This window comes from Manacus candei, unplaced genomic scaffold (genome assembly GCF_025592945.1).
Source record: "Manacus candei isolate 608988 ecotype Guabito, Panama unplaced genomic scaffold, ASM2559294v1 h1tg000088l, whole genome shotgun sequence".
In the NCBI taxonomy this organism is placed as follows: Eukaryota; Metazoa; Chordata; class Aves; order Passeriformes; family Pipridae; genus Manacus; species Manacus candei.
Window position 1 is genome coordinate 4057459 of NW_026138136.1, and position 24871 is coordinate 4082329.

The window sequence follows — 24871 nt, forward strand, 5'->3', positions numbered from 1 at the left end:
GCGTGGCGGCCGCCGTACCCGGAAAAGGAAGGGAAAGGGAAGGGGCGCGGCGCGGCCGGCGCAGGCGGGCAGCGGCGGCAGGGCTCAGCCCGTCCCGGCGGCGGGCCAGGTAACCTCTGTCTTCTTTTTCTCCTCCCCTTCCCGCGGCTGCTGCCCTCTCACGGCCCGGAGCCGGCCCGGGGCCGGGCCTGCCCCAGCGCGGCGCTCAGGGCAGTGCCGGTGTCCGGGGCCGCCGCGGCGTTGGCAGCGGGGACCGTGAGCGCGGGCGCGGCTCCTGCGGGTCACGAAACCACCGAGCGGGTCAGGTCGGGAGGAGCAACAGTGGAGCATCTGGTCCAGCCTCCCTGCTCAAGCAGGGCCGTCCTTGCGCACGTGGCACAGGATGGTGTCCAGGTGGTTCCTGAGCGTCTCCAGTGAGGGAGACTCCACAACCCCTCCGGGCAACTCGTTCCAGTGCGCGGTCACCCGCACAGTAAATAAGCTTCTCGTCATGTTCCGGTGCTACTCCTTGTGCATCAGGTTCTGCCCATTCTCTCTTGTCCTGTTGGTTGGCACCACGGAGAAGAGCCTGGATCCATCCTCTTGGCACTCCTCCTTCAGATACTCATAGACATTGATGAGGTCACCTCTCGGCCGTCCCTTTCTGCCGGCGGTGTGGGGTTTTTAAGGCTGACTAATCTTTTAGGAAACTGAGGTTCTCGGCTTTAGGTTATGTTCTCTGTGTCTCCCTGGAAAAGGGAGGCAGCCCTCGGGTGTAGCCCTGCACGCAGCCTGCACAGCAGTTCATTCGCAGCCTTGCTGGAGTATTTATATTTATGGAATGAAACGCATAAACGCTTGTGAGCGTCTGGTCCACAGCAATGGTCTGCCTGCCTAGTGAAAGAAGCCGTGTGGCCATAATGTTAAAACACAGATAGAACATGGCAGCACAACAAATGCATTTTTGTGCAGTGGTGGAAGCACTCGCCCAGCTGGTTTGCCAAAACCTCCAGGAAATCCAGTGATTAAAGGTTGGGAGTTTCGATTTTTAAGCAGGAGCATATAGTTTATACTACTTATTCATTCCTAAGAGAGAAATTATAGGGCTTCTTTTAAGCACGAGAAAACCCTAACCTAGAACTGAGTTGGTGCACCCTTGAGGGCTCTCATTGTTTAGCCGGTGCTAGCAGTGACTCAGGTGAAGCTAAACAAAGGTAAGCTTGCACCTGGGGAGGTGTTTATGGCCAGTGACCTCACTGTGGTATGCAGCTTCATCTCCTGTTGCCTGAGGCCACACATCTGGGAAAAGTGCTGAATGCATAAGAAGTTTAAATGTCTCTCGCTGCATTGATGCTTTGAGAAGGGTTTGATTTTGTTGTGGTTTTTTTCTGTTTGTTTAAGCAAATTATGAACTGGCATTACAGAGGAAGATGTGATCGGTTCTATGCAAACTGTTAAAATTTTCCTCTTTTTTTAGGTTGTTTACACTGCTAAAAAGGAACTGCAATGGAGAGTACGGTATCGGTTATTTTCCTTGTATCCTTTTCCATACTGCTGTGTGAAAGTTATCACCATGGAGTGGAGACCGTTACTGTTGTGCATACATCAGAGAGAGCTTTTCCAGAAAAGACAGTGGGCATTAATACTGACTTGGCAGGACTAATACAGAAGTTTCACCTTCAAGAACTTTTTCATCGTTATGGAGAAAACAACTCTCTATCAATTGATGGGTTTAGAAAACTTCTCCAGAACATAGGTATAGATAAAATGAAAAGGATTAAAATAGGCCACGATCATGACCATGATCGCCATGATCATGACCATGATCACCACGATCATGATCATCATGATCATGACCATGACCATGATCATGATCATCACTTTCACCATAATCATGTTTCGTTGAGTAAAAGCTCCGAGAAGACTGCTTGTCCAAACCACGAATCTGATGCTAACAAAGACCACAGGAACAGCCACGTGAAGGAACCTCATAAAGCGGAGAATGTGGAACACCAGCAGAACTTTGTACGCAGCAAGAACACCGTTAATGAAATAATGGCATCTGTCATCACTGCTTCTGCAGGTGGCCACTCCGAGGTGCAGAATGTGCAACCTGGGGAAGTCAAGACAGTTGCTCGCTCGGGGCTGACCGGCCCCAACGCCGTCAATGTCACGGGCGGCCGCAATGCGAGCTGGCTTGCTGTCAGCAAGGCAAATGAATCTCGTGCTTCCCCGAAGGAGTCGGAAGGAGGAAGTTACCTGTATTCTAAACTGAAAAAACAAAGCACTCAAGAGGTGAGTCCGATTCTGTTGTATTCTCAGGAATCCGGATCCACTGGGAATGTTGTCGTGGCTTATTCGTCAGATGCTTGTCGTTCAGCTGGGTGCAAGCTTTGTGGTGTAACCATACCCATGGCAAAACACATGCAAACAACTTTCCTTGAAACTTAACGTTTTGAAGGAATGTTGTGTCATGTTCACAAGCTCAGAGGAAAATTAAGTATAAACATATACTTTGTTTAATATATTTACTATCTATATAATAATTTAAAATATTACTAAAAATGAGAAACATTTAAAATTTAAAACTTGCAGTTCTGCCTTAAAGTCAGCCTCTGTCTTGTTTTCCTAATAATATGATGAAAGTAAAAAAATCTAGTTAAAATACTGTCATTCTTATCAAAGCTGTCACAGCTGTGATAGCATAGAACCATTTTCCTTCAACCCCCTCCCCGTCTTCAAGACTGTATATAGAAACCAACTGTAAAAAATATTGTGTCAAAAAGTTACCTGGTACTTTAAAATAGTAAAAAGTAGGGCCAATAAAGTCAATAATTGTGTTGTAGACAGTTTTCTTACACAGTCAAGTCCTTTTCTGTTAAAGCCTTTAAAAGGCAATTGGGGTCTTAACATTTGCAGCCAGGTAATTCAGACTGGATGTTGTGTAACGTGTGACTGTAGGTACTGAATTCACAAGTTGTTGCTGTGTTCTGCACAGTCAAAGCAGAAGTTCTTTAAACTTGGTGAGACTACATGTAGGTCGTCCAATGGGGAGCTCTTTACTAGAGGAAGTGTATGCAGAACATGCTCTGTGTAAGACTTTCCACAGTAGTCACTTCTATAAAAAGGTTTTTGACCTTGTTATAGCTTCCTTGTGTGGCCTTTAAAACAGAATGAAATGTATTAGGCCTTTTCTATTTGTACAGCAAAAAGCACCTGACCCACTTGTGCTGAGAATGAGTGATAATTATGTACCAGGACTCCCAAATGAGCTTTCTGGGAGAGGAAAGGGGTGGAGGGACATTTTTCACTTAAATTGGTCTGTTACCAGTTTTTGAGTTGTGTTGATACAGCTGTTTTTCTATGGTACCACTGCATTTCAATTAAGATGGGATGTGCAGTCCTTTTAAGGTATGTCATGGTATTTTGGTTCTGGTTAATCTTTAACATATGTCTTATTTCCACAGTGCTCAAATGCTTCAAAACTGATGCAGTCACATGGAATAGGCACTCAAGTATTGCTGTCTGCTACAGAATTTAGTTACCTCTGTCCAGCTCTTATTAATCAGATCGATGGCAAGTACTGCATAGTCCATGCAACTAGTGAAAAAGCTGAAACTCCTCCCAAAAGTTACTCTCTGCAGATAGGTAGGTTGTTTTTTAACATCAAAGCTTAATGGAAACATATTTCAGTTGGTTATGAATCTTTGTGGCTTAACTGTGATCAGAAGTGTTTGATAACAGAAATGTTAAGTAAACAAAGTCATGTACAGCTGTTACTTACTGTTGTTACTGCTTTATTTTTTTTTTTTTACCAGCCTGGATTGGTGGCTTTATATCCATCTCCGTCATCAGTTTTCTTTCCTTACTGGGTGTTATATTGGTGCCGTTGATGAATCGTGTATTTTTCAAATTTCTTCTAAGTTTTCTTGTGGCACTGGCTGTGGGGACCTTGAGTGGAGATGCCTTCTTACACCTCCTTCCACATGTAAGTATTAATTACTGTTTCATTTCTCATCTCGGAGAACTTGACACCTGTCTGTAATACTTAATGATAATTTTAATCCCTTTTAATTAATACCAGTTTGGTGAGTCCCTTTTCAGCCTTGTAAGGTAGATTATGTGATGGAATGGTTTTCCATTTGAAACTGTTTGTGTTACTCATTTCCGTCCTTACAGTGCAAGAACTTCACAGCGTTATCCCTCTCTCTATTTCCTGTTTTTAGGCATATATATGCTGCCAAGTTACTTATTGTTCCTTGTATGCAAGAATTTTGCATAAATGTTCTTAGTTGTTTATGGCAATGCTGCCTGTTCTTCTTCCAGTTTAATGGACTTTACAGATAGTGGAAATTGCTCACTGAACACTTCAAATGTGGAATAGATAATCAACTATTTTCTGTTATAAGCCACTTATGGTGATGGCTTATCTATAGTAAATTTTTTATCAGAATCAAGCATTTCTGAAGTCCAGGGAAAATATTACTTGATAGTTGTTTTTGGAGTTGTTTTTATGTAATATGGACAATGAAATAGGTAGAAATTTAGCAATCAAATTCCCTTCTTGAAGCTCTCAGACAGACGTTTTGCTGCTTCCTCTCCCAAAAGTAACTTGTTCCAGCTTTCAGAAAAGTATAAGAATGTAGCTTCAGTGAATGGGTGAATACCAGGCCTATTCTCAGTCCTTACAATGTTTCTTCCCATCAACAAATTTCCAGCCAATGGATTTCTTTGTAATTGTTTGAGTCTGTATGCAGAGCATTTACCCTGTGAAACTTGTCAAGTCTGGCCTTCAGACATGAGGAAAATAATATGGAAAAAATACTTTCTACGTTTCTTTTGTTACAGTTCTTTTGAATGTAACAACTTTCCACCTTTGGTTCTCCTTTTAGTCTCATGGAAACCATCACCATCACCATGAAAAGCCTCTAACTGAACAAAACAAAGGCTCTATGCACAAACATCCTGCATTTCAAAGTACAGAGGAGAGTGCTTACCTGGATTCTACATGGAAAGGACTTACAGCACTTGGAGGCTTGTACTTCATGTTTCTAGTGGAGCATTTGATCACTTTAATAAAGCAGTTTAAAGACAAGAAGAAAAAGGTGGGGAAACTAGTACTTTGAAGCTCTATTGTATTGCATGCTCATTTCTGAAAACACTTATTAAAACCCTTTTGCAAGTATTATATGTTTTTGATTTAATAGCGATAGCTGACTTGATTAGTGTTAGAATTTCATTTATATTGGTGATACATATACTTTTAAACTGCGTGATAACCTTTTTGTGTGGTCCCATTATTAAGGGCTTTTAGCTATTTCCATAACCAGACAATGTAGTACAGGCTTGATATCACAGTGAGTTGTTTAATAAGCAAATGTGCAAACATCCAAATGCACCTTTGTTTTAACAGAGTGATTTAAGAAGTCACTGTTCATTATTGACTTCCTTCTGACTGAATTTTGGCAGGTCATAAATGTTGGTAACTTGCCAATTACTCGTTCTTTACAGACTAGTGTAGCCAGGAATAATGAATGATGTAAAAGCCGACTCAGTAAAATAAGATACAGGAAAAGCTGGTGATATAATAGAATCATAGAATGTTTTGGGTTGGAAGGGACCTTGAAGGTCGTCTGGTTCCAACAATCTTAAGCTTTACTTTGATCAGGGGAGGTTGTGTTGGCGTGGTTTATACTGAAGCTAAACTAACTGTGAGCTTTCCCTATCACTAGTTAAGTTTATTTGACAGGAAAGAAAATGAAGAGTTTCAAGCAAAGCAAGTATTTTTTGTGTCCTTCTCTGAGCCACAGGAATGAATCTCCTGTTAGACTAATTACACTCTTCTAGACGCTGAGTCTAAATTGTTGTGATACAGACATTAGTGAGCAAGGATTAGAGATTTTACTTGGTTTTCCTTCTGTACATTATAAAAACCCCCATTATATTGACCTTACAATAGAAAAGAATGAGCGGAATAACTTCTACTCAGTATTTGATGTGTTTTGCTTCTCAGCTAACCCCTTTGCTTATTCCTTGTGCAAAAATGTGGTGTATTTATTTGTGTGGGTTTGTTGTTTGTTTGTGTGGTTCTTTTGGTTTTTTTCTCCTCTCCTGTGGAGCCTGAGGAATCCTTTTTGTCTTATACTCAACCGGGTTTCTAATATTCCTCTTCTCCACTCTTTATACGGCCTCCATGTTGTCTTCTTTCTATGCAGGCTGCATAAATGTTGTGAATATAATTTTGCTTATGTATATCCTGAAAAATAAGTACAATATTTGTAACTGCAGTATTTTCTTTTCGACTAAGAAAAAAAATGAAGATGATGGAGAAAGTAAGAAGTTTTCAGCGAATGAAGAAAAGTTAGATGCAGATGATCGTAAGTCTCATTAATATTGAACAGTTGTTATTTTGTGGCAGAGCTGTTTAAAAAACACCTGATTGATGGCAGCTCATAGATCTGCTTCTTACTGTAGGTTGGATAACTGCCTGCTTGAATTCTTTCCAAAACCAAACCTGCCTCTGCTTTGATATATAGAGGACTAGCTCTATTTGCTGCTTTCCTTTAAAAAGGATCAATAGGTTGGAAGTGGAGAACTCACAGTTTTGAAACCTTAAGCCTTTTAATTATGGATTTAGCAGCAGAAGTTGAAGTCATCCTGTGAAGCTCTTCTGGCCATGGCTGTTGCAAATACAGCTTTACCTGCTGGCTTCTGCACTTCTCTTTAGACTGTTAGATGTTATATGTGTGATTCATTATTTAGATTTCTGTGTATTTTAAGTCTGGATTTTGTTAGTTTGATTATTTATAAGGGTGATAATCTAAAATTCTAGATATTACTTGAAGTATTTGGAGTGCGAATGATCATATGTCCCCAAGGTCACGCTTTAATCCAAACCACACCTCACTAGATACCTGTTAGCTCTTGTAGCTAAAGGAGACGCTAAGTTTTTCAGAATAATTTTATAACTAATGAAAAAGTTGTCTCTAAGGTAGAAAAAACCCCGTAAATGTATTCATTTAATTGCAGGGGAAGAATTTGCAAATTTTAGGAGTTAGTAAAAATAACCAACCTTAGTGTGCCTTGATGTCTATACGAGGATCTCTCATGGTCTGTGTTGATGGCTTTATTTCTATGTGTTTTTCAGGCGTAAAACCAAAGTGCATATATTTATATGAAATACAGGAGTTTCCAAAATTATCTGTAACGTAATCCTCTTTTGTGTCCTTATTCTTCAGCCCTAAGATGAATAAATGGCACATGCTTTTCAGATACTTGGTCCTTCTGAAGCAATTGAACTAACAGCCTTCATGCTGTGAAACTGGGACTTGGAGCCTTATGCTGTTGTGTTTAAATTGCACTAGGTCTTAGATTAAAAGCTTTTTTACCTTTTAGGAAGCATTTGTGGCCATAATGTAAGGGCTGTTTCAGCAGCTGGAGACAGAAACTAAAAGTTTTTCTTATTTTGAACTATCGGGAATTATCTCTGAAAACTGATTAAAGAAAATAAGTTGTGGAAACCCTTAAAAATAAAATTTCTGGTGCAAGAACCTGCCTTATCAGTCTCATCTTCAAGACTAACTGGTTTGTTCTTTACCACATCACATGTTCAACTTGTTTGTTTGTTTCTTCCTAGGTGTTTTTAAAAATGTATAACTTTTATACTCTGGGTTTTTGTAACAGGGCCTGAGGGCTATCTAGGGACAGACTCTCAAGATCCATCAGCCTTCATGTCTCAGCAGCCAACTGTACAAGAGGAGGAGGAAGTGATGATAGCTCATTCTCATCAGGAGGAGGTTGACAATGAATATGTGTCCAGGGGCTGTAGAAACAAATGCCACTCTCACTTACATGATACCCTAGGACAGACAGATCATCTTAGTCACCATCACCATGACTACCATCATATTCTGCATCACCATCATCACCAGAACCATCATCCCCACAGTCACAGTCAGCGCTACTCACGTGAAGAACTGAAGGACGCGGGGATAGCAACTCTGGCATGGATGGTGATTATGGGAGATGGACTACACAACTTTAGTGATGGGCTAGCAATTGGTAAGTGTTAACTTGGACTCTGCAGCTTTGCTCTATGTGAAGACGGTGAAGTCTTCTTGCTGTCTCTTATCTCTATTAGGAATGTAGCTCATTAATCTGTGAAGCCTAAACTGCTATCCAATAGCATCATCTCTGAATAAGAAAAATCTCCAGTTTAGCAACATGGAGGTCAGTTAGAAATGAAACAGAAATTATGTGCTTACAGCTGCGTTTCTTTAGGAAATCCATAAACTTTGCTATATTTTCTACTTCTAGCAAAGTTAAAGCTAACATTTTTCAAAACTAAAGCTAGGCTTATAAAACAGTATTTAGGACTGACTTTTTATTTCAAAACCTGCAGATGTTCCACAGTTTTTTTAATCCTAATTATTTTTATGACAAGCTTGTATTTTTCGTCACATACAAAGTAACTATGGTTTTTTTACTTTAGTCAATCCACTAGTGTCATTGGTTTCTTTACTTCTTTTTCTCTTCCATCTTCACTTGTTATGCAGCAAGGTCGGGTTCTATACTTGGCATATCTGTCTTTTGGGCCCTGGTTACATGTCATGTGTAAGTTCCCCTAGAGCACTGGTGAGTAGGGAGGTGGGGCCCTGGTTTCAATCTGCTTTAGCCTAAAGTTTACTCAAATGGATTAGGCAATATATATGTGTGATTGCTGTGCTGTGGGAGGTAGGCATGCATTCATTTTTGCTGTAAAATTAATTTGGTCCAAATCATTGCGTTCTTCAGAGTGCTTTTACACTTTTGCATAGCAGTCATGTCACATCCAGATTTTCAGATCTTACCACCCCCTAAAGAGCAGCATTGCAGTTCTTCCTAGTGCTTGTACTAACCTTCCAGAGAAGATCTATGCTGCTTTTTGTATCCTAGGAGTGTGTGAGTAGGACAGTAGTTGTCCATTACCAGTCAGAAACATGATTCATGGAGAAGATACCAATGAAGTCACTGTATGTTGCCTTTATGCAGATTTTTGGATTAAGAATACCTATATCAATTGTAGCATTAACAGTTGGACTTGATCTTTTGCAACCTAAATGATTCTATGATTCCAGAAGTAGTTTTCTTCAGATGCTCAGTGTACTGCCCTCAGTCTCTCTTCTTGGAAAAGGTTTTAAAAAAATTTTATTTTCTTAAACATCGGTTGGTCATAATCTACTCAGAATCTTGTTCCTAAAGTTGAGCTTAATAGTCCATTTTTTTTCAAATTTAAAATTGTATAAACAGTTATTTTATCTGTAAACAAAAACATGTCTCTTTTTGTTCCTGTTTTGTTCATGTCCCTATTCTTCCCTTAACATGTTGTAGTTGCTCAGTCTTTTTTGCTAATGCTTCAGTGAAAATATTTCTTTATCACAAAAATAATAGGTTGAATATTTTGTTTTGGACTTCTGTCTGGGAGGTCAGGTTTGGGGATTGTCATTTTTTCTAGGAGAGCTAGACTACTGGTATTTTGAATTTAAAAGGTTAAAGTAAGTTACAGAAAGTGAAGTCAAATCAGTAATCTTCAGTTCTTATGCTAATCTTTTCTGATCTTGACTTTTGTATTTAAGACTAATCTTTACAGGTATTGTATTCATTTCCAGCTTGTTTAGGATACTGGGGGCAGTTCAGCAGTATCAGTCTTTCTGTAAATTTTATTGTAGGACAAGTTCATTCTTGTTTGAGGAGAAAACCCAATAATAACTATTTTTTCACAGCAGTATTTGCAGTTGTTCAGATTCAGTCAATTCCAAGTATAATGTGAAAAGAGACTTTCTTATTTAATCTCATTTTTGGTGAAAGTTGAAGCATGAAATGTAAATTTCTGAGCAGATCAGTAGTGAAAATGTGGTAGAAAGAAGATTTGCATACAAATGACACACAGAATCAATTAACCTCCTGGCATTAGGGAGATTTGAGAAGGAGCTATGACTTTATAGTTACGAAGGGAAAAGTATGAGAAAGGTTAATAAAGGCTTATTGAATGGGAGAGCAATAGCTTTTAGAAGTCCTGCTGTGTAGCTTGTTCAGGCTAATGGAAATATGGGTTTCCTTCAGTTCCGTATGTGCTTAAAAGTATTATGGGAAAACATCAGTTTGATGGTGTCGTGAAAATGCTACTTGTGTAGTCTTACCTGTATTTAAAAGATGTGAATGCTTCTGTAAAGATAGCTTTAGCCACCATAACCCTTCATTTAAGTTCATTCACTCTGTGAATTGTTATTCATGATTTCCATCAGTTACTTCTTTCCTCAGATCTGTTCTGCTAATTATGTAGGAACAAGTTTTAGAAGTGCTTATTTTTTTATTAGAGCATGGAACAGTTGCATCTGACTCGTTTGTACAAAATCATCATCTGTGATTTGGACTTTTCTGTGTAACTGCAATTAAATAAGTAAAATGCAGAATCCTATTTTTAGGATACGCACTAGTCTTGCGTATAAATTTTTTCCTTCAGCTTTTGAAAGAAGTGATGTCTTTAAAGTGTATTTTAAGATACCAATGATGCTACTAAATCAACTTATTGATAAGGGATAGTGCCAGATTTATTAACGTCATCTTCAGTTTGTTGAAGTTTCAAGGCTTCTTTTTAGCAAAAAAGCAAAAATAGATATTTTTATATAAACTTGTACTTTGGTTACTTCTTACTTTTCCTTCTTGAACTTTGTAAGAATTAAGTTTACTGTGGTCTTGTCTAAAGCTCCAATGCTTGATGTGTCACCTCAGAACTTACTTCCTCCCCACTGCCCCCCAGCTTAGTGTCATCTGCAGATTTGCTCTTGGTGCCGTCTGTTTCATCCAGATCATTAGTGAAGCCACTGAAGAAAATTAGTTGCAGTTTTTGTCCTGGTGAGCTCTACTTCTCACTAGCCAGCCATCCGGCCCTCTTAGCTCAGCATTCGAGCCAGTGTGCAAGCTCATGTTTCCTCTTTGCCCAGATGAGACTGGCTGTAAGAGATAGTGTCAGAAATCCTACTAAAGTCAAGTTCTGTTACATTCACTGCTGTCACTGTCTCTGTAGTCAGTTATTTCCTCAAGCTGGATGAAGCATCTGGAGAGGGATTTGAAGAGGATATTCAGCATGATCTTTCCAGGAACTCAGATGGTGCTGACTGTTCCCTAAGTCCCGTTCTTTGCCTTTCTTAAAGATGGGAATAATGTTATCCTTTTCTCAGAGTTCCACCAGGGCCTTCCATAGCCGTGGTTCTCCACAGACATGTGGAGACTCCAAGACTGCAGCTTTGTAGTCACACTAGTCAACTCTGTCAGCGCCCTTGAGTGTGAGTCCCATCCTGGCATGTGTATGAGTGTTTCCAGTTTTTTCTACATATCGCTCAGCTGTTGCTTGTGTGGTTTGCTGTGCCTTGGGGATGGTGTTGGGATCTGGCTTTGCCAATGAGGACTGAGAGGAAGGCTGTGCTGATGCTTTGCTCTTTTTTATGTCTACTGCTTGTTTCCCTTCCTGATCTGTCAATTTTTGCAGAATGTTGTTTCTCAGCTAGCATTCTTGTAGAACTGTTTCTTGTTATCCTTGGTGTCTTGTTAGTTTTAGCTCCAGCTGGGCTTCCGTCTTCCTCCTTTTTGTTCCACTGCTTTTAACTTCCTTGTTGCCAGTCTTTGTTCTATTTCTTGTGTGCTTCTCTTTTGAGTCTTAATTCATTAAGACACACTGCTTAGCTGGGCATGTCTTCTGTGAGTGTTCTTGCACTAGCCACCTCTTCTGGGCACTATTTCCCTTTTGACTGATTCCCAGGGTATTCTGCACTGCAATTCCTTAAAGAATTCAGAGTCTGCTTTGTTAGAGTCTCAATTTTGCTTCCTCCTTTCCCAGTCTCCTTCTGTATCCTTAACTCAGTTACCTCATGCTCTCAAGATGTCATTTTTTGCTGTATTTGCCATCGTTTTTTCCTTGGTTTGGTGCAGTAGCATCAGTTAGAAGGCTAATCCTGGTAGGCTTTTCTGTCATTTGTATTGAGGAAAGCATTAGCAATGCAATTTAGGGCCATCCTGGATTGTGTGCCCAGTACTGTTACCTTCACAGCTGAAAAATCTTCTGTGAATGGTGATGTCCTGTGTTCACAGGTAGCCTTAGCCACCACCTTTTCTTCATTAGATGGTTTGTGAGTGGTACTCCTGGGTCTCTTGTGTGCCAGCTACTGTGTCATGGCCTTATGGCTCTTTAATTGCTTATTGGCAGCACCTTGTTTGCTGGCAGGCTGCTGGTAGCAGCTGAAGAGGAAGCTGGATGTGGTTCTGCACCCTGGGGGAGGCTCTCCATGCAGCTGGGGACCTCCCATGCTGCGAGTGAGCTGTGGTTCAGCTCTGCAGCGTGCTGCGTCCTCCTCAGCTGCTGCCAAATAAGAAAAATGGCAAGCAAAAGGAGAAACAGAGAAAACCAGAAAGATGGAGACTGTTGGACTAATTTAAGGGGGTTTTGTGTTTTTTTTCTTTCCTCCACTTAAAGTGTAGTAGTTGGCTTATATTCAAGCTGCCTAGAATTCAGTCTTTGACTGTTGATTTCATGTGACTTACACAGCATCTCTTACTGTTGAATTGACTTCCTTTTTCAAGTGCTGACTCTCAGATGTAGTTGAACTCCTTCCCTTTGTATCTTAAAAAAAAAAGTATTTATTGCATTTTTTGGGAAGGGTTATGTTGTGGAAAGGTATTAGTTCAGAAATAAGATAGTGAAATGTGGTTTACTTTACTTGGAAGATTCTGAAGGAGAATTTTGAAACCTACGAATTGTAAACAACACTTCAGTTAAAGTTTAAATACTTCCACAAACAGAAGAATAACTTGAGTGAAACTAATATGTCCTAATATGACACAAGCATGTGCAACGATGCTTCTGCACTTGATGTCTAAATATGCAGTAATGTTTTGTTCACACCTTTTTTTTTCCTGTCTCTTCATAGGAGCAGCCTTTACTGAAGGGTTATCTAGTGGTTTAAGCACTTCTGTGGCTGTGTTTTGCCATGAATTACCTCATGAGCTAGGTAAGACCCCTGTATTTCCATATACTGCATGTATATGTTCTTAAAGGTGCATATGGGAGAATAAGTGATTTTATTCTGTGTCTCTGTAAAATTTGATCAGCAAACTGCATCTGTGTCAGGTTGTCTATTCAAGAATACTTCTAATTTACTTAAAGATGTTTCTAAACATTTCTTAATTGAAATCATCTTACTTTTAAAAATCTAAATATTTCTGCTACTTTGTTTAAAACTCTGCCTCTTGCAGTTACAGCTTGTTCTGTCTAGTTTAGTTGTAGTTTTTACTCTCCTTGTATATAACGTAAGTTGTGAATTGCAGGAGGATGCATGACAGAATTTGCCTTTCTCACATCTCTTTAATTTTATTCTTGTGCTTGTGCTGTTAAATGAAGGTCATGATTATCGTCAAACTACTTTCCACATAACATTTGCTGCTTTTTCATTAAGTCTTGCAAAGAACTGCTGTAGCTCTAAATTAAACTTGAAACTACTTAGAAATGTTTCCTAGAAATAATTTGTCTTTCAAGCTCAAGTGATTTAAATTCATGTGCTGTCCCACGAGATATTATTTTCGTGTTTTACAATATAAGTTCAGTATTTGGCCCTTTTGAGGGGCAGCTTGTGGGAACAGGACAGATCTGCTTAGTTTAACCCAAGATGAAACTGATCTTCCCAATTGTCAAATCATTTTGAATGCAACTGGTGTTTATTTCTTAGCCGTCATAGTCACAGTCATACTGGGTGTATAGAATGGAGAAAGAAAAGTTTGCTTGCACTTTAAGGTTTAATTCCCTAGAGAGTAGAACATTCAGTTTCATTTAAAGGAGCTCGTAAACCAGTATGTGTAAACATCAAACGCTATATTAAACAGCTTGATGTATTTGTGCAGTAATGTTATGCAGAAATAGTTATTCTGGGGAAAACATACCTGATTTTATGACTTGGGAGGAGTTGAGTCTTATTCATATTAATCATGGAATCTTGTATTAATTACATGTATTAAAAGTTGTTAGTTCAGATATACAAAGTAAATTCATGTTATGAATCTGATAATTTTAGATTCAGCTGTTCTGTTGGGCTTGGAAATAAGAAAAATCTTTTAAAGTTTAAATCATACTTCTTTAATCAGCACAGAAAATTTGATAAGAAATACCTTCTTTAGCAGAGGACATGAAGTGGCATAGGAATATCGAAACAAATGGGACTAGCTGAAGTTAGCTGGGATTAAAATTGGATCATTGTTGTTAATGCTAAACAATGTTTATAATATACCAGTTCATTTTATCAGCAGTATCTTGTAGGAAAAGCTGTTGTAACAAATTACTCAACTGAGCTTTGAAGATCACTTTTGTTTGTTTGTTTACTTTAACTGGAGATAACTTATATAAGCTTCTGTTACTCTGGTTTAGAAAAAAATCTGTTCTGCATTACAGGAAATCTGTTTCTGGCTGGGGGCCTATCATTTCTTCAAGTAAAATTAAGACACTAAGGATCATTTACAGAAATTAACAAAGAAATTATTTTAAAATTTATGAAAAGACTTAAAGAACAAAGAGCAGTTACAGGATAATAAATGGAATAATCACCATTGCTTTATGCAGTCGAGTGGGAATATTTTATTTTAGGGACTTCTTTAGAATGCTCATGTATATCAAGTACTGCAGCATTTTACAGTGGTGGTTTAAATGCAAACTACACTAAGATATAAAGCTCTTAAAGAACATCCAAAGCAGGGCTATGAAGATGGTGAAGGGCCTTGAAGGGAAGCCATACAAGGAGCAGCTGAGGTGACTTGGTCTGTTCAGCCTGGAGGAGATTGAGGGGAGACCTCATAGCTGTTTACAGCTTCCTCGTGAGGGGAAGAGGAGGGGCAGTGATCTCTTCTCTGGTGACCAGTGAGAGGACCCGAGGGAGTGGCCTGAAGTTCTATTAGGGGAGGTTTATGTTGGATATTAGGAAAAGGTTCTTCACCTAGAGGGTTATTAGGTACTGGAACAGGCACCCCAGGGAAGTTGTCACAGCACCAAGCCTGACAGAGTTCAAGAAGTGTTTGGACAATGCTCTCAGGCACATGGTGTGCTTCTTGAGGATGTTCTGTGCATGGCCAGGAGTTGGACTTCCATGATCCTTGTGGGTCCCTTCTAACGCTGGTTATTCTGTGATTCAGTGCAAAGTTGCTTCTTCCAAAACTCCTAAGACTTTAAGGTTATAAACTTACAGTGTTTGCTGCTGTGTTTGTTTGCTGTGCTTCATGTGCATCCTTTAATTTTCCGTCCCCCAGTGATTTCTAATTTTATGAAGGAAAAAGAATAAGACAAATAACAGCATAGACAGAGCTTAGTAATCTTGTAAGTAAGAGAACTGTAAGTAAGAAAATACTACAGTAATTACCTGAGAGTGAAAACTTTGGGTGTTTTTTTTCCTTCCCCTGTTGTAGGAGATTTTGCTGTACTTCTAAAAGCCGGTATGACTGTCAAGCAAGCTGTGCTTTACAACGCTCTGTCTGCTATGCTGGCCTATCTTGGGATGGCGACTGGGATCCTTATTGGTCATTATGCAGACAATGTCTCAATGTGGATATTTGCACTTACTGCTGGCTTGTTCATGTACGTGGCTCTTGTGGATATGGTAAGTGGCTAGACTTACTTGAATTTTATATAACACAGTTTAAGAATTAATGCTAATTTTTTCGTCTCAAATTCTTCCATTTTTTCTCCCTCAATTAACTTTCTCTGTGCTTGGAGGTGCTAATGAGTGTAAGTGCTCAGTTAAATGTTAATGTGAAAGTGCCTTTATTCAGATTACTGTAGGAACAGGCTCTGTTTTCCCCTTAGCTGTTAAACAGAAGCAGTTAACAGCAGAGGTAAAGAATTTTCTGCTGACAGTGGCCAGTATAGCTGGTAAGACTGCAAGTTGCACACTATCAGCACCACCAAATTTGCTCCAACTTTTCCATGAAATCATTACTGCTTCTTGGCATGAAGACAGATATTTTTTAAAAATGTATATTGTACCTCCAGAAGTATGTTTGTACAAAGTGGATATTTGTGAAAGCTCAACTGTCATTTTAAGAATAAAACTCTTGGCTCAAATCACTTATTAAATAATCATATCCCAAGTCAATGGTTGACTTAGGACATCAGCATAATTATCATGAAAACAATAATTAGAACATTACTGGTTCTCTCCATCTGTAAATATGAAAGTAGCCTCTCACAGTGTTGTCCATGTTGAGTAGCACCTAATTCAAGGAGCAATATTAATGCAGTCGACAAGAACTAGAGGAGTAAGACTCCTCCACCTTGTGCCTCATGGTTGAAGAACTGGGTTTGAAGTAATTGTTTGTTTTGAAGGCATTTAACATTTTCATGTTTGTTTAGGTACCTGAAATGCTCCACAATGATGCCAGTGATCATGGATGTAGCCGGTGGGGATACTTCCTGTTACAGAATGCTGGGATTCTCTTGGGTTTTGGGATAATGCTGCTTATCTCAGTGTTTGAACATAAGATTGTATTCAGGATAAACCTGTAATCCTGGCTGCCAGAAAGACAGTTTGGTGTTAAATTATAACTAGTAGGGTTTTTTTCTATTAAGCTCCTTATTGGAGAGGTACATTTGATATAGACTAGATATTTTTATTGATGTGCTTTGTTGTTAAGCCCTTTCCTCCCTTCTCCCCAGATAGAAATGAACACTGTAAAGTTTTGGTTTTTTTTACTTGGGATTTAGCATTGCTTATGGTACTGTGGAAAGTGGTACTTAGTAAAACACGGTTAAAGTGCCAAATCGGTATTATCTTTGGGGTTAGGTTGGTTTTTTTACTAAACTTATTTACTGTATGTAATTATATGTAATGTTTTTTTACTTCAACGGTTTGGTTGGTTTAGAGAGGCAAAACAACAGTGGTTTTTATTTTAGCACAATAAAAATCAGTGGATACAAATCACAGTGAACAGCGTAAAATGAGACAAAGATGTAATGGTTAACATGTGTTTATATTGGTAGACATTCATCTCTTCATCCACCTAGTGTATACGGATTTACAGTGGTGGTGCTCTGAACAGCTTGTGGATTCCCTGTGTCTTATTCCAGTTGGTTTCTACTCCACACAAATTAATATGAAATAACGTTCTAAGTGTTTGCATCAAATGTTTTACTTGTTTCATCCCTTCTGATACTAGTTGCTTTTCACTGATTTGTCAAATCAGCAACAAAAGTACAGCTATGAAATTGTAAAAGTATGGCTCTAAAATATGTGAATTTCACTAAAAAGGCTTTAAAACCAGTGCTATATCCCACTTTGCCTGAAATGACAAAGGTGTATTAAGCCTGTTTTATATCAAAGAGAGGAATGGTACAGGCTGAGATAAAAGTCATTTACTATAACAGCTTCCTGAAGTCAAGTGTTGGTTTACTTTGGAAAAATGAGCTGAGTGGGAGAGCTGCCTACTTCTAGTTCAGTATGATTGCACACAAACTTGTGCTCGCAAAGCAGTTATAGTCTTTGCAAGAACTAAGGCTGAAAAATACAAAATACCAAAATTTCTTTGACAGCATATCTAGGGAAGCAGCATGTTAAGAATAATAAGTGTAGACTTAACTATGTGGTTTGAACTTAATATTTTTCACGACCCTGAATGTAACTGAAGGAAGAAGGCTGAAAAAAACAATAGCAAAATAAATAAATTCTGCATTTACAGGGAAGGTGAATGTTAGACAACTTTTGTTTGATTACTAACTAACAGCATTATGGTATCTTACTAGCTAGCTTTAAAAATCCCAAAAATATAACAATTAGAATTTGTTTCTGATCCACTGCTTCAAATCATGAGCTGAATAAGAAGCTTGGACACCACGGAAGTGTTTAATGATACCTGATGGGTTGAAACAGTCTGTTGGTCTATCATACAATGGAAGCCAAAACCTATTCTATCACCTCAAAAATAGATGTTTTCAATTAATTGAGTGGTTTGAGAGTTTTTTATTAGTTGAGAAATGGGTATCACAGGAGTTTTTGCAGCCAATGGAATATTAGCTTCTGCTCCTCCTTCAGTCTTTTCTGAGGTTAAAAAGATTGAGGTTTAATCTTCTGCCCACAGTGATGAAATGCTGTTCAGTGCCTCCTTTGAAGCCAGGGGACTGAGAAAGGCATACTTCCTTCAGCGCTGCTAATGCATCCTGAAAGCAGCACTAAGCTATGATGAGGTCTTAACACCTCCCCTATATCTGCACATGTAGGACCCTGTGTGTCTCTGCTTGGTGAGCAGTTGCTTGGAGAGAAGAACAGAATTCCCTTTTGGAAGCACTCATTTTCCTCCTCCTAACCTAACTTTTCATCACTAGAAGCTACTCTGGTGCTGGGCTTTCATCTTTAGTGAGAACACTGACAAAATGTAGGTGTGCATTATCTCCCGTCATCAAGCAGTTTACATTCCGTATGTCTTCTGTTCTATGCTATTGCATTTGGATTAAGCCTCTGGACTTTTGTTGGAAGCACACCTCTGAACAGAGGAGTTGTGCCATGGTACAACAGCCATCTGCTATGTTTTTATAGCATCTCCTTGATCACCCATCCTGTGCTGTCTTTACTCCTGTCTTATAACAGTCATATTCTAGTGTTCCCAAGCTTGAATTAGTAGTATTTATAAGTATGATGAAAAATGGATATATATCTACTCATTGCTTCTGCATCTTCCATACACTTAAACGGATAGCTTATTTGAACTCTCAGAAGAGAAGGTAACCTGGTTTTTTCAGTCTTAACTCTGATGATAATTCCGCCCTTTCTTCTATGTTCATTTAACTTCAGAGTAGCTAAACTCTGCATTAAACCCACCTGCTGATCTTCATCTTTCCCTTTCCACCTCTAGTGCTTGAATACCATAATCTTTGGCTCATCAAAAGCTGTTTCATTTTTGCTATCACCACCTCCCTTTTAGAAAAACAGATCCAAACAACCATGCTGACACCCATGCTGACACACATACACACACTAAACCTGTCAAATGGAATTTTTTCATGCCTTTTCCTAAACTGACCTCCAATCTTGGCAGTCCCACCTCATTCCAGATCTCTCAAAATATAGCTGCTTTTCCCCTGGAGGTGTTCCTGATAATCTCTTTATTGGAGCCGAATGTATGATTCTTTGGGGTGATCTGATTTCACCCTGACCTATCTAAACAAGTCTTGCCTTTGCTAGGGTAATAGTGCTGGTCACCATCAGTGCTGATGTGCCTCAGTTTGTGCTCCGGTACTGCTCCTCATGGGCAACACATATTACTGAGGAAAAAAAGTCAGCAAGACTTGTCCCTTCCTTTCCTCCAGACCTCTCATTGTGACTGTTCTGCATGATGCAGTTTCTGGGATGCAGCCTCACTGTGTCCTAGCAGGCTTTGTAAGGCTTGGGCACCATGTTTACCCAAGGTGTAGTAAACCACCATAAATACTGTGCACTTCAGCCCATGGGGCTTTCACCTTCTGTCCTGCACTCTCAGCTGCTACAGAAATTGGGCATGCTCCACCTCTGTGGTCCTGAGGGATTTCAGACTTGGATGAACTCAATTTGCTTTGAATTTTTTACTAGCCTACAACCATAATAGCTGCCAGTTCAGCTGGACTTCTGTTGTCCACGTACTGGATATGACACAGGAAGCGGACACGTGGCCCAGTGTTGCTCAAGAGACTTTAACATCAGTGACTAAATGATGGAGATAAATCTACACATTTCAGACAGTGTTTCCAGTGGGTTCTTGGCTGGTTTTTGATGTGCCCAACTGACATTAAAATATCTGCATATCAAAACGCATTGCTAATGTAACAATATGAAAAATGAATGGCCTTTAGAGCATGTGGGTAGAAATGTCTCTAACCTAAAAAACAAGCATATTCCACCTCTTTAATGATTGATGGAGAGATGTCCATGACAGACAGCTGTCCAAACTAGTAATTGAGAAGACTGAAACTTGCTGTAGGTTTGTACCAGCAAGATGACAAAAGGTTGTTTGTTTGTTTGTTTGTTTTGGGTTGGTTTGTTTATTTGTTGTTTTGTTGTCAGCCTTATAAAGTAGAATCTGCATCTGTTGCAGTGTACTCATATTGGAAATATTCGTGGTTTGGCCAACTGATGGGGCAGAGCCTCTAAGCAGCCCTTTTATGCATATATTTTTCTGCAGCAGTTTATAATGTGCCTGCTGATATTCTGACTGATAAATGGAAGTGTCTGTTTTGTGTATCTGTCTATAGCTTAATTATGGTACAGACCTTAATTTTATATGCTGTTACAGCTGCCTTTAGCGCCTGCGCTAGATGCGGGTAAATGGAATAGGCAAACAATGCTGGAATCAGTTGTTTGGGATTTTGGTAACATGTTCTTCTAATAATTTTTGCCTGTATTTATACAGAAAAGGTGTCGTGTAGTTACTATGTGCAGCGAAAGTCAAAACAAAGGAGTGGAAGCTCTCACCTGCCTGGCCTGTGGGGTTCAGGCGCCGGTACGGTTTCTCTGCTCCTTTGTGGCTATATGTGATGGCAGGTGTGTATTTATGTTTATCTAAAACACAGTGAAGGCTTAAATGGAACTGAGAGGCTAAAATGGAATTCATCAAGGCTCTCCTGCTGCCTGAACTGAGACACCAGCACAACTAAAATTTCTGTGGAAAATGTGGCTCATTGTGTGTGTGTGCCAAAAGCAAGAAACAAAACGATGTTTTAATGAAATGTGCTGTTTACTTAAGGTACCTTTTTTGGCGTGTATATATATCATGACTGTTGCTGTTACTGTATTGCTGTGTGCTAGAGAAAATAAACCACTGAACCAAATGCTGGGTTTTGAGCGTTTTTCTCACTGACGTAGATGTGGCGAAAGATGCTACATCTTTCGTTTACCTTCTCGGGGCGGGTGGGTGGGGTGGGGTGGGGGAAAAAGTAAAATTGCATTTCTTTGGAGTTTCCCCTGCCGGCGAGAAGGAGGGGGCCGGGTTGGGGCCGCCCCTCTCTCCGTCATCGCGGCGCGCCGGCTGGGCGGGCCAGGATGGGCGGGATGGAGGCGGCGGCGGCGGGTCCGGGGGGAGCGGAGCGGTACTTTACGCGCTGGTACAAACCAGGTACCGCCGGGCGGGGGGACCCGGGACCGGGGCCTGAGGGGCGACGGGGCAGTGACTGGTGTTTGTGCCCTTGTTGCAGACGTGAAGGGGCGGCCGTGCGAGGACTTCTGCGTGCTGCAGCACTCCAACAGGCGAGTGGGGCGGGGGGGCTTGGGGTCTGCCCTCTGCCCGCCGCGTTCTGACCCCCGGCAGGACTCTGGCCTCGCTTTCCATTCAACAAGGGGAACTGCCGGGTTCTGCACCTGGGATGGGGCAACCCCGGATGTACGTACAGACTGGGGAGTGAGATGCTGGAAAGCAGTGCCACGGAAAGGGACCTGGGGGTCCTGGTCGATGCCAAGTGGAATCTGAGTTAGCAGTGCTGTGTCAGCCAGGAGAGCCAATGATGTCCTGGGGGGCATCAGACAAAGCAGCCGGTCGAGTGGGGGGATTGTCTCGCTCGGCACTGGTGCGGCCTCACCTTGAATATTGTGTGCAGTTTTGGGCACCACAATATAAGAAAGATATTAAGCCCTTAGAGAAAAGGTTCTGTACCTAGAGTGTGGTTGGGCACTGGAACAGGCTCCCCAGGGAAGTGGTCACAGCACCAAGCCTGACAGAGTTCAAGAAGCATTTGGATGATACTCTCAGGCACATGGTGTGACTCCTGGGGATGGTCCTGTGCAGGGCCAGGAGTTGGTCTCCATGATCCTTGTGGGTCCCTTCCAACTCAGCGTATTCTGTGATTCTGTGATTTGTGTACTATGGATGGTGAAGGCAAGATAGGAAAATGTCATGCGTTGCTTCTGCTTGGCTGTAGCTGGATATCCATTTATTTGGAATAAATCAACCTGTACCTTATTTGGAGTCTCATACTTTACCTCCCTCAGCAGCAGCCTGTTGGGGCATTCGGAGTGCCCCAACACATTGCCTTGCTGCAGCCTTTTGGAGCTGGAGCTTCTCTGTGGCTGTTTTCTGCAGTTCTTTCTCGTTCTTTCAAAACAGAAATCAGAGTGCCTGTGAATAAAAGGCATGACAGCAACGGCAAGAGAGGCCACCCTTGCATATGTACTAAATACTAAATATGTAGTTACTAGTCTCAGTTGTCTGATATAAACAGTACTTTAAATCCTATTGAGGTGGGGGAAAAGGAAATTAAAATTTGTTCAAATGTCTATGAAGACTGTTTTGCTACTCTGAATTGTGAAATATTGGCTTACACAGAAGCTTAGCCAAATGCTCTGTGAAGTATTTTACCCTTATTATGCGTGGGGCTGTAGCTCAGTTTGGTTTTTCGAGGCAGTATAAAATTCTGGGGGGATTTTTTTTTTGTTTTGCAAAAACAAAAGTCATCCAACAGATGACTGTTCAAATAAATGATTTGCCATCTCCCCCTTAGAAAGAGGCTGGAGTGAAGTGGAGGTAGCTTTGCTGCTGGGGCATGCTGGATGCATTCACCAGGATCCAGCTCCCTCTTGTGGGAGCTGCGCAGCCAGAACTCCCTAGGAGTGTGTGGAGATGGATGCAGCATCCACCGGGAAAGATCCGATTCTGTGCCCTGGTTTCCTCTCCAGTCACTGTGCTGTTAATTCTGGTCCTCACTGCAGGTTTTATGCTCCTCTTGAACAGAAAAGCTTCATCTCTCTTCATTTACTGGCAAGTTCTGGGCTCTCCATGCTTGTGTGTTATGCATGGTTCTGGACCAGGGATGAAGACAGGCTGTCTCTTTAGCTTGGCTTGTCTCAAACTGTCCAGTTTCATGGCAAGAAATAACCCTCCTTTAGAAAAAGATGAAATGCAAGCAGCAGGCTAACTAAAGCCCAGATCACTGAAGGATTTATCTTCTCTAACTATTCACTACAAATGGCCTTTAGCTGTTCTGAGAAACATTGCCTTGCATTACATTTTGTGACAAAAATGTACTGTGCTCATACTTGTTTAAGTGAGTATCTACTTCAGCTATTAGCTGTCAAGTGAACAAAGTATGCTCCCACAGGGTACATCAACAGACAGAACAGCTCTGGCTTATTTAAAAGCAGTGGTTCTGTTTCAAGTAAAAAGTGTAGTGCTTTTGATGATCCTGTCTAATATCTCAAAATGAAGCACCTTTTATGGGAGTTTTAGGAATGAGTGCAGTTTTCATTTGGGGTGGCACAGCAGGCATCAAGTAAGATAGGCAGAGAAGGTTGTGGAGCTTGCTTAGAGCACAAGAGCATGGCTTCTCAAAACTATAGCATAATACTTTTTTTTTTTTTTCTTCAGAATCTGTGTCATCACCTTGGCAGAAGCCCATCCTCTTCTTCAAAGTGGGAAAACAATTAAAAGCATTAATTACCAAATCAGTGCCAACTGTAGCAGACTTCAGAATAAGGTCTCTGGGAAGTCAAAAAGGGTATGGCTTTTTTCTTTCGTTAATTTTCATTTTTATCTCTCATACTGCCTAAAACTTTCTGTCCTTTCTAGGATAGAAACCTAGGAGGTTACTTTTGTATTGTATTTTAAACCAGCCCCTCTACAGCTGAAGAATTCAGACTTCCTCAAGAGGTGCCTGTCTGGCTGTCCCAGCCCAGGTCTTGCAGTGCTCCTACAGCACTGGTGGTTTCCAGCGTTGCTCAAACCCACTCACTTTTAGTAATTTTTTTTTTTTTTATAGTATACAGAGGGACATAAGCATCCCTGAAAAGACACAAATTTATTTCCAGGAAAATGCCAAGGATTTGGAGACTGCTGTTTTTCTCAAGCTAGTCTAGATAGCAAATGGACCAGTTTAGTGTGTTTCATGGTGGGTTTTTGAATGTGTAGTTTAACCTGCTTATACTGAAATCAGCCATGCTGTTTCTTCCCCGATTTTAATCTGATCAAACTACAGGTCTGCTATTCTGCAAGAAACTTAATTATGACTCAATCTGGAAGCCCTTAACAAGCTTCTGTTTGATTTGTGCATCTTCCCTTCGGTAGGGAAGCACAGCTCTGTAACTTGCAATGACCTGTAACTATCACCCATCCTTGCTTTCTGAGAAGCTTGCAAACTTATGTTGCTGATGGTAATACTTTTAAAAGCCCTGTGTCATTAAACTACATATATATTTATTTATTTTCCAAATGCAGGGAGCTCAGTTTTTAACAGAACTTGCCCCTCTGTGCAGGATATCTTCATCAGATGGAGAGGAATACACCATTTACAGGTAAGGTTTTTCCCTTTTTCTTCTTACCTTGACATACCATGCACATCTACTGAATCTAAACACTTTTGCAGTTGTATACGAGGGCGGCTGATAGAAGTGAATGAAAACATTCTCAGTAACCCCACTCTTCTGCAAGAAAAGGTAAGACACTTTCTTGCTTTTTATTTTTAACTTTTATTTCACTGCTTACTTCAGTCTTGCTTTACAGCCATCAACTGAGGGTTACATTGCAGTGGTTCTACCCAAATTTGAAGAAAGCAAGAGCATAACTCAAGGACTTCTGACGCAGAAGGAGTACGAGGAAGTTTTGTTGAAACGCCGTAATTCTTCTTCATGAAATCAATTCTACACTTATCATCTGTACTTGATACTAAACAAGCTACTTTTATTGTACACTGTGAGTTTTGTAGTATTGAAAGGCCTAGTGCCAGTTTTTAAAAGTGGAACTAAACTGCTTGATTCATACAAGAATAAACCAGTTCAAATAGTTTGTATATTAAAATTTCCATACTCTTTTTCTCTGAGTTCTAACACTACAAGTTCTTAAATAAGCTCAGAATGACATGTTGGAGTATTTATGTTCC

General features: G+C 40.3%; 2 protein-coding genes across 3 annotated transcripts; both read left to right on the top strand.

Moving 5' to 3' along the window:
- The first annotated feature begins 18 nt into the window (after window positions 1-18).
- Window positions 19-23419, top strand: SLC39A6 (solute carrier family 39 member 6). Of its 2 annotated transcripts, XM_051812724.1 has the most exons (11): window positions 19-109; window positions 1457-2274; window positions 3447-3627; window positions 3798-3967; window positions 4872-5084; window positions 6287-6356; window positions 7663-8040; window positions 12942-13022; window positions 15457-15647; window positions 21203-21254; window positions 23365-23419. In XM_051812724.1, exons 2-10 carry the CDS (start codon window positions 1486-1488, stop codon window positions 21206-21208), a joined length of 2079 nt encoding a protein of 692 aa, XP_051668684.1. In that variant the 5' UTR covers window positions 19-109; window positions 1457-1485; the 3' UTR covers window positions 21209-21254; window positions 23365-23419. The 2 variants fall into 2 exon arrangements, with proteins under 2 accessions (XP_051668684.1, XP_051668683.1); XM_051812723.1 differs by lacking the exons at window positions 21203-21254; window positions 23365-23419 and adding an exon at window positions 16400-20839.
- Window positions 21027-24856, top strand: ABITRAM (actin binding transcription modulator). The gene is made up of 6 exons (XM_051812838.1): window positions 21027-21123; window positions 21203-21254; window positions 23365-23494; window positions 24211-24287; window positions 24359-24428; window positions 24496-24856. Exons 1-6 carry the CDS (start codon window positions 21051-21053, stop codon window positions 24622-24624), a joined length of 531 nt encoding a protein of 176 aa, XP_051668798.1. The 5' UTR covers window positions 21027-21050; the 3' UTR covers window positions 24625-24856.
- Window positions 24857-24871: the final 15 nt, after the last annotated feature.

Bases quoted from the DNA above. Each gene is read 5' to 3' on its own strand.
- ABITRAM (XM_051812838.1), top strand. From the start codon at position 21,051: ATGGGCGGGATGGAGGCGGCGGCGGCGGGTCCGGGGGGAGCGGAGCGG. The intron at 21,124-21,202 runs GTACCGCCGGGC...CCCTTGTTGCAG, and splicing joins TACGCGCTGGTACAAACCAG to ACGTGAAGGGGCGGCCGTGC. The intron at 24,429-24,495 runs GTAAGACACTTT...CTTGCTTTACAG, and splicing joins CCACTCTTCTGCAAGAAAAG to CCATCAACTGAGGGTTACAT.
- SLC39A6 (XM_051812723.1), top strand. From the start codon at position 1,486: ATGGAGAGTACGGTATCGGTTATTTTCCTTGTATCCTTTTCCATACTG. The intron at 2,275-3,446 runs GTGAGTCCGATT...TTATTTCCACAG, and splicing joins AAAAACAAAGCACTCAAGAG to TGCTCAAATGCTTCAAAACT. The intron at 8,041-12,941 runs GTAAGTGTTAAC...GTCTCTTCATAG, and splicing joins TAGTGATGGGCTAGCAATTG to GAGCAGCCTTTACTGAAGGG.